The 8011-nt window shown below is 40.6% G+C and overlaps 1 protein-coding gene across 1 annotated transcript in view; it reads right to left on the bottom strand.

Annotated features, from left to right (window-relative positions):
* Window positions 1-310: 310 nt before the first annotated feature.
* Window positions 311-8011, bottom strand: part of GRIA3 (glutamate ionotropic receptor AMPA type subunit 3) — a 274784-nt gene continuing 267083 nt past the window's right edge. Inside the window, exons 15-16 of the mRNA XM_045537747.1 lie at window positions 7668-7915; window positions 311-2540 (exon numbers count right to left, since the gene is read on the bottom strand). Coding sequence (XP_045393703.1) covers window positions 7670-7915 — 246 coding nt within the window. The 3' untranslated portion in view covers window positions 311-2540; window positions 7668-7669. The remainder of the gene's footprint in view (window positions 2541-7667; window positions 7916-8011) is intronic.

The following is an 8011-nucleotide window of genomic DNA, read 5'->3' as shown; positions in this document are numbered from 1 at the left end:
GGTTGCAGGCAGGGCAACCCTCTGGGGAGAGAGTCCCAAAGGGGGAAGGAGACAAAGATTGGTAATGGAATTCCTTAAAATTAAACTAATCTAAGGTTTTAGAGCTGTGGTTCTATTTAAGTTGAGGGGTCTGAGCCTGACTACAGTTGCAGTTGGGATGGGGAGAGGTGTAATCCTTTTTGAAAATCCCTAGTAAGTAGACTGTTGCATCATTGGCAAAGCTTCTGGGAGGAAGTTAATTAGTGAACAACTTCTTGGCATTTGCGTCCACGTAAAATTTTAAACAGCTAGTCAAAGTACAGACACAGAATTCTTTCTTTACAATTTTATTTACAAAATGTATTAAAACTTTGTACAATACCTCATGGCAATGAGGCTCCGTAATTTATGCCCACACATGCAATTTACGCTTTTACAGCCATTAGTTTGCTTGGCAATTTTTCTGTTCACTGAAGTACAGATTTAACAACAAAAAGAAAAGAGTTGGAAAAAAAATCCTCAAGTGACTACCGCCAAACTCCCATAGCTTGAAGTTAGTAGCAGAAATTTGAAGCAATCAACGTTTTTTTAAACATGCAAGTTTTTTTTAAAAAATAACAAACCAATTTACCCGCCTCTTCAACCCAGTGAAGTTTCCTCTCTGAAAAACTGATTTGAGTCAATAAACATACATTTCTCTTTATACAGTGCCTATGAAAACGTTTGTGTGTAGGTTGGTTGGTTTGTTTTATACAACTTCGTGTTCACACAGCGTTAGCTTCCCATGTTGGGACATTATAGCATTCATAAGTTGAAAATCACAGTTTCATGAGAACAAAACAAAACAAAAACACAACAGATTTCTTTTTTGTTCAATGCCATTTAAATTTTGACAGGTGAGTTATTTGCTTATGACACAATTTTTGGAATGAAAGTTTATATTACACTTTTCTGAAAACGGTTCATTGGAACGAGACTTCTTCCTTTCTTTGCTGAAGACAAGAGCAAATATGCAGTGAGTCAACTAAGCATCTAAGGATCACACTTGGGAAATGAATGCGAGCTCCTAGTTTTTGCAGTCTGGAAACTTCCCAATGCACGTTACCGATGAGAGCAAACTACTGAACTACAGAAAGCATACGTCGTTATATAGGAGGTAATCAGTGAGCGGAGACTATTTCCTCTGACTGTTCTGATGATGCCAATGGCAGGTATGCAATTAGTTACTTGATAGCCCATGGAGCAGTGGAGTGATCTTCTGAGAAAGTCAGTAGAGACTGCTCTAAGCAAGGACCTGGAGTGATGCTGCGGCCCTTGGATTAGCAGTAAGGATCGGGAATGCATTTTAGTCTTTGCAAACTAGAAAAGGACACATGCAGTCTGACGGAGAGCCACAGGCAGTAGCAGGCAACAGCTGGTAAGACAGACCTAGCAAGAGTAAAGTCAGACTGTGAACTGTGGTCTGAACCTGCTGTCCCGCCTTGCAATGCGGTCCTGTCTCCGGAGTGTACACTTGAAAGGCATACTTAGCAGAGAAAGCCGAGCTAAACACAGTGTTGTTTTTGAGAAAGATATTCTAAACACGTCTGGGAGTATAGGCAGCATTTCCCTCATCTCAATGCTAGATACTCAGCTCCATTGACTTAAAATACACACTGAAGCAAGAAAAACAGATCTGTGAGCTGAAATTCCAGGCTTCTTGGTGCGCCCCGAGATCCATTTTAGGAAAGCACCAAGAGGTATCCTGATAGTGCCCCGTCCCTTGCTACACACAAAAGTCAATTTCGAAAGCTCTGTTAATCCCTTCACTGAGTGGGAAGTTATCAAAGCATTTTCACAAAACCATTTCAAGAACACAGAGAAGTCACCGTTTAGTCCCTTTTCCAAAGCGTTTGAATTTACTTAAGTGTTGCATTTACATTCTAAAGATATACACATTTCAGCAACGTGGAAAGGAAATAGGGTGCACAGAACATCACCACCAACAGGAAATACCAAAAACATCTGGTCAGCAGATCCTAGAAGAAATGCCAGTCTGTCTTCCCAAACACTGGGAAACAGATTTTTTTTTTTTAATCAGGAGGAATTAATTCTTTTAGCTAACATTGGCCTCTTTGCTGAATTGGAATTTTAAATTTGTGTGTATGTGTGCGTGCATGTGTGTATGTGTGTGTGTGTGTGTGTGTATTAAAGAACATGGTGTTTGTATACTGTGCAGTGGTATCAAAGAATGGCTTTTTTTGAATTGACTTTTTTTAATAAGATTTTTTTTCACATACTGAAATCTTGCATGTCCATTTTTTTGTTGGTTTTTATTTAATTATTTTTTCAAGCAAAGCAAAAAGATTTCAATGATGGTTTGCATTGTTGTGAGTCTCAGAGTGTTCCATAAGGCACTGAAGGAAAAAAAAAATCAGTTTTTCCTATTGAAAGGTCATTGCACCATCAGCAATATTCGTGTCATGCCCGACACCAAGGAGAGTGAAATCTGGCTCAGGATCCTTGAAGCAGCCACGTTTTCGGTGATTTCCTCTCATCACTTGCCTCCAGTGGGAAGGGATCTGCAAAGGCAAGGGGAAATTTAAATTTGAAGGGGCTTTCTATTGGGAATTGAGAAGTTTATTATGGCTCAGTCTATCTTGGGGAAAAACCGTGGCTGTTTTCTCAAACTGGCATCTCTGGGGCTGTACCCCATTTGACTGGCTTTAGGCAACAGGTCTGGTTAAATTCTTTAATCTGATGCAAATGCTTTGCAATAGGTTAAATTAGGAGCATTCTCTACCATATTTATTGTACTAGGGACTATATGGGCATAGTATGATGTCTAACTCAAGAGTTTAATCACTTAAGATGTAGGTATACTAGAAAGTTTTAGTGGCATTTAAATATAAATATTTGGGAGAACTACACTGTATAGTGTATTCTGATTGCAGAATCTGTGACAAAGGACTGTTTACCTAGGACAGAAGGCAAACACTTCTCTACAGATTACTAAATTAAAATCCATTTTGACTGTGAGAAGAAAATTTGCTGTTCATTGCCAGAAAGGTGACCACTTGTTTTTCTTAATACCTACAACCTTAGTTATTAAAGTCTGCAAATAGCACAAGGACTTTAAAGAGAGCACATTCTAGGAAGAAGCCAGAGCAAAGATAGCCATGAAGGGGCTTGGCATCCATGGGGTCTTTGCCTTGACATTAGGGGCCTGATTGAGATGCTGATTATGCCTCCCTTTTGGAGGTATTAGTTCCTGGGGAGGATTAATTTGCCCCTTACTCTGAGTACTGAAGGCCACTTCTTGCCTCCTCTTCAAGCTCACATCACCCTTTTCATCCTTGCCCTCTACACTAACGGGACACTTCCTTTTCTCCTGAGCTGACACTAAATATTATCTCAAAGGAGTGACATAATCATGATCCACCACTGGGCCTGGAATAAAAGTATCTGCCAGAAGAATGTCAAAGATGCATCTGAAAGCCAAAAGCACCCAAGGAGGGCAGACTAAGACTAACATTGAAGTGGCAAACCTCTTCCTTGGAACCCCTTGCCTGAGTCATATCTGCGTTAGAAGCTTGGAGAAGTTTTATATCTATGGCAGAAAGATCAATGACTCCTCCTCCCTCCCCCATTGGCCATGGGATATCACCATCTCGCTGCATGACTTTGGGAAAGTGGCCTAACTTCTCAGTCCCTCTGTTTCTTGCTTTTAAATGGGGATAAATGGAGTATTATCACTGAGGTAAAAGTCCTCTGGGAGAAAGAACATTGCCACCTCAGTTATCCAGAATGTGGCTTCCCACTTATTGTAAAATGAATGCTTTCAAGCAGGAAAACTTCTCCAGGAAGAATGTCTATGCATAGGCTGCAGAAGGAAAATTGAGAATGGGCTGCATAAACAAAGTTAATATTTTCTAGGAAGACTAAACAGAACAGTCCTAGAGGAAAAATGGAAATCTTTTTCTCTAACTTTAGGCATCTTGAGGTCTTGCAAATGAGAGGGATTTCAAAAATATTGTTGAAGAAGCCAAAGAAGCCAGAAGTAGTTCTGACCAGCAATAAGGAAATTGGAAATAATCTCTTAAAACAATTAGCGGAGTCAACCCTAGGGTGCAGTGAATCTGGAGCACTTGGTCGGTCACCTGCCCCGGCCTGCTTGTGGGGCCAGACTTCCAGTGGCTGGTCAGTAACCCAAAGGCATCAGGTAGTCAAAAGGCCATCTGCCCCCTAGGGGGTGCTAAACATGATCTGAGGCTGAGGCATGTGTTCCCATAATTAATCCAATGATCCTGACTCCACTATCACCCATAGAAAATGAGAGACAACTACCTTGTCTTTCAAATGCCCTTTTATTAACCAGATTTCACTGGATCATATTTTTGCAGGTGATTTACCCTGAGTCATTCTTCCTGAACAATTACTACTACTACAAACCCTCAAGGCAGGCTCTGATAATTAGCAATAAAAGTATAATCTCAGGGCATCTCTGGATCTCTGTGCCCCTGAATAGACCCAGACAGATTTAGGCCAACTCAGAGAACTGGAAGCCTAAGAACTAGGTAACAAATTAGAAGTCACCAGTAGATATTCCAGAACTTCTTGAGAAATAAAAGATGAATGGGTGAAGAGGTCACTCTTCACTTAAACAACACTCCCCTAATGTCACATCACCAAATTAGCTGAGGCTTTCCAGAGGTTTCTATTTCTTGTACAGCTTGCTTTGACTGACCCATGTGAGGTTTCCCCAGTATCTTCTGAGGCTTTTTCTTCTTGTCTGGAGATTGCATATAGGCTTGGAGGACAAATTTATCTGCAGAGGCTCATTCCAGGTTTTCTTTTCACCCCAGAGATGGTTGCCAAGGTGCTAGCTAACTGGGCTATAACCACACTGGTGTTGGTGTCTATTAAGATGTGAGTTTTGCCTCAATTACCCTGAATTTTGCTTCACAAAAGTGGATCAACCAAGATGACTAAAGGAAAGCCAGAGAGCCAGAAACTATGGCAAGTAAATTTCTGGGCTTTCCCCCTAGGTTTGATGTTCCAGGCCTCCACTTTAGGACTGTAACATTCTGCCCAAATAAAAATTTGCAGATCCCAGTTTCTCTCTCTCTCTCTCCTTCTCTCCCCCACCCCCTCTCTCTCTCTACACACACACACACACACACACACACACACACACACACACACACACACACAAACATTTACATATTAATAAATATTTATCTCTCTCTATAGTTATCTATATATTTATCTCTATCTCTCCCTCCCTCTTCCTTCCGTCCTTTCTTCCTTCCTTTCTTTCTTGAGTTACATTCTCTGAGATCATTTTCTCTAGAATCTTACTACTCCCTGAACCAGAAGCATCTGCATGACCTGGGAGCTTGTGAGCAATGTAGAATCTCAGGCTCCATCCCAGACCTGCTGCATCAGGATCTCCATTTTTACAAGGTCCCCATATGATTCACATGCATGCTGATGTAGGATGTATGAGTTGTACTGCTCTGCAGCTTTAATAGGAGACTGAGGCTATGGTAGCTGGGGAGTAGGGACATGGATTTTCAGATGGAATGGTTGATAAACAAAGAGAGTCTGGAGGTTGTGTGACCCTGAGCCCTGTTTCAGAAAGATTCTTTCTGGGGAAAGCAGGAGTGATTGAATATTCAGTCTTGTGTGGAGTACATAAGGGGTGGGGCATATGAAGGCTTGAAGTTCCTCAAGACTTTTCTTGTGGACAAGTGGGACAGAAACTTAAGATCTGTTCTTCATTTGACAGGATCCCATTGTGGTTTCAAGTTTTCTGGAGGCCACCAGGCCATGCCGCTAGAAGCGGCATGGTTTAGTAAAGAATATGGCTATAGGAGCAAGAATGGCTGGGTTCTAGTCCCAGAACTGCCACTACCTAGTTGTGTTGCCTTGAGTAAGTCACTTGATGTGGCTGAGTCTTAGTTACTGGAAAGGGAAATTACTACTGTCTTTTCTCAAATGAGGCAATAGATGTGAGAGCACACGGAAAACTGCTACACGGATTTAAGGTGTATTACTTATTTGGATGCCAGCACCTCAGAATTTAGGATAATTAAGCTACTGAAATTGCTCATGTACTGTCCTATGAAAAAGCAAATAACATGCCCTAAATTGTAACGGGCCTATATCACCTACTCAAGAGTAAAACATCTTAAGCACACTGGAACATTAAATGCTTGCATGCAAACAATGCTAATTACAGATGAATGCATGTATTGTACACCCACCAATGCAATGGGAACACTTTGTCAGCGGGTTAATTCAGTGTGCTGAGTATGTTGTGGTGAAAGGCAGGAAAAAAGAACAACCAGCAACTTCATTAAACAAGATGATGTTTTCCATGGTGAAGACAAATGATTTATTTGGATGAAACATTTAAAAATCAGCTGAATTTAGATCCACAATGTGAAATATAAGAAGGTCAAAACACAAATGCATTTGTAGAAATTCCAGCACATTGACATTTACTCATGCAGTCAAAATCACCCACCTAAAATAAGGGTTATGAAGTTGCTAATTGTTCTGTTCCACTCCAGATAGACATGTTAGTGATGACAGATGTACTTTAAAGTAACAAGACCATATTCTTCTAAACACTTCCAGAATGGAAACATTATCCTAATATAAGCTTGCCTTTGAACACATTTGAGTTATTGGTGGGGCCTGGCTGTAACTGCCAGAGTCAAGGAGGTATCAGTCAGGTTCATCTAAGTATGAATTTGGGTTTGGCCAGCAGCAGGGAGCCTAGCCTGTCCTTTGAGAGACTTACCTGAATATCAGTTCCAAGGAAGGGACAACAAAGGAACTCAAAGATTAAGAAAATCGTCTCAGGCTTATATACTGCTTACTTAAAAGAAGCGCTGCTCCCTTATGGAAGCACTGCTCTACTCGAGGTGGCAGTGCCTCATTTCTATTCCTAATTTTAACATCAGGTTCAGAGCAGTTGCTTTCTCTAGAGCTGCACTGTCCAACACAGTAACCACTGGCCACATGTGACTACTGAACATTTGATATGTGGCTAGTACTGGTCAAGATGTACCATAAGTATAAAATATACCCCAGATTTCCAAGCTGAGCATGAAGAAAAAAATGTAACATATCTGATTTTTTTTATATTGGTAACATGTTGAAATGATAATATTTTGGATATGTTGGGCTAAATAAAATATACCATTAAAATTAAAATTAATTGCACTTGTTTTACTTTTAAAAATAAAAGCAAACATGTGACTACTAGAGCATTTTTATTTGCTTGTTTATTTAAGAGACAGGGTGTCGCTATATTGCCCAGGCTGGACTTGAACTCCCTGGCTCAAGCAGTCTGCCTGCCTCAGCCTCCCAGGTAGCACACCATCATGCCCAGCTCTTCTAGAGCATTTAAAATTTCACATGTGGTTCACATGTGTGGCTTACATATACTTCTATTGAACAGTGTCACTCTAGAGAATTATTTTTTCCTTTTGGGTTACAGAGCACAATTACGACTATGCTATCAGAAAAGCACCACTGCCTGACAAGAAAGCACAACCATTGTTTTCGAAGAATCAAATGGTTGCAAAGAGACAATGCTTGAAACAATAAACCAAACTAAAAAAACAAAACAAGAAAAAAAAGAGATTAACATATAGTAACATAAAGCTGATTAGTTTACTAGACCTTAACCGTACCCCTAGATCTTAACACTCTCTGTTCCATACACGTTGTAGCCTTCTCTGTATGTAGCGTAATTCTGAGTGTTGGTGGCAGGAGCAGGCTTAAAGTTTTGGGTGTTCTTTGTGAGTTTCATGCGTTTGGACTCTGCCCGTGATTTGTAACAGAATTCTATCAAAGCCACCATCATGGCCAGCCCCAGACCTCCGACAAGTATATAGAAAACGCCTGCCACATTGCTCAGGCTCAGAGCGCTGGTCTTGTCCTAAGAGAAATGAACAACATGATTAGTTCTTGGGGAAAACAAAGGCGATGGGACATTATAATACATCACAACAGTATAGGGTAGTTCTAAATTGTA

Source organism: Lemur catta, chromosome X (genome assembly GCF_020740605.2).
Source record: "Lemur catta isolate mLemCat1 chromosome X, mLemCat1.pri, whole genome shotgun sequence".
Taxonomy (NCBI): domain Eukaryota; kingdom Metazoa; phylum Chordata; class Mammalia; order Primates; family Lemuridae; genus Lemur; species Lemur catta.
The sequence above is the reverse complement of the archived record's forward strand: the minus strand, read 5'-3'. Positions and strand labels throughout refer to the sequence as shown.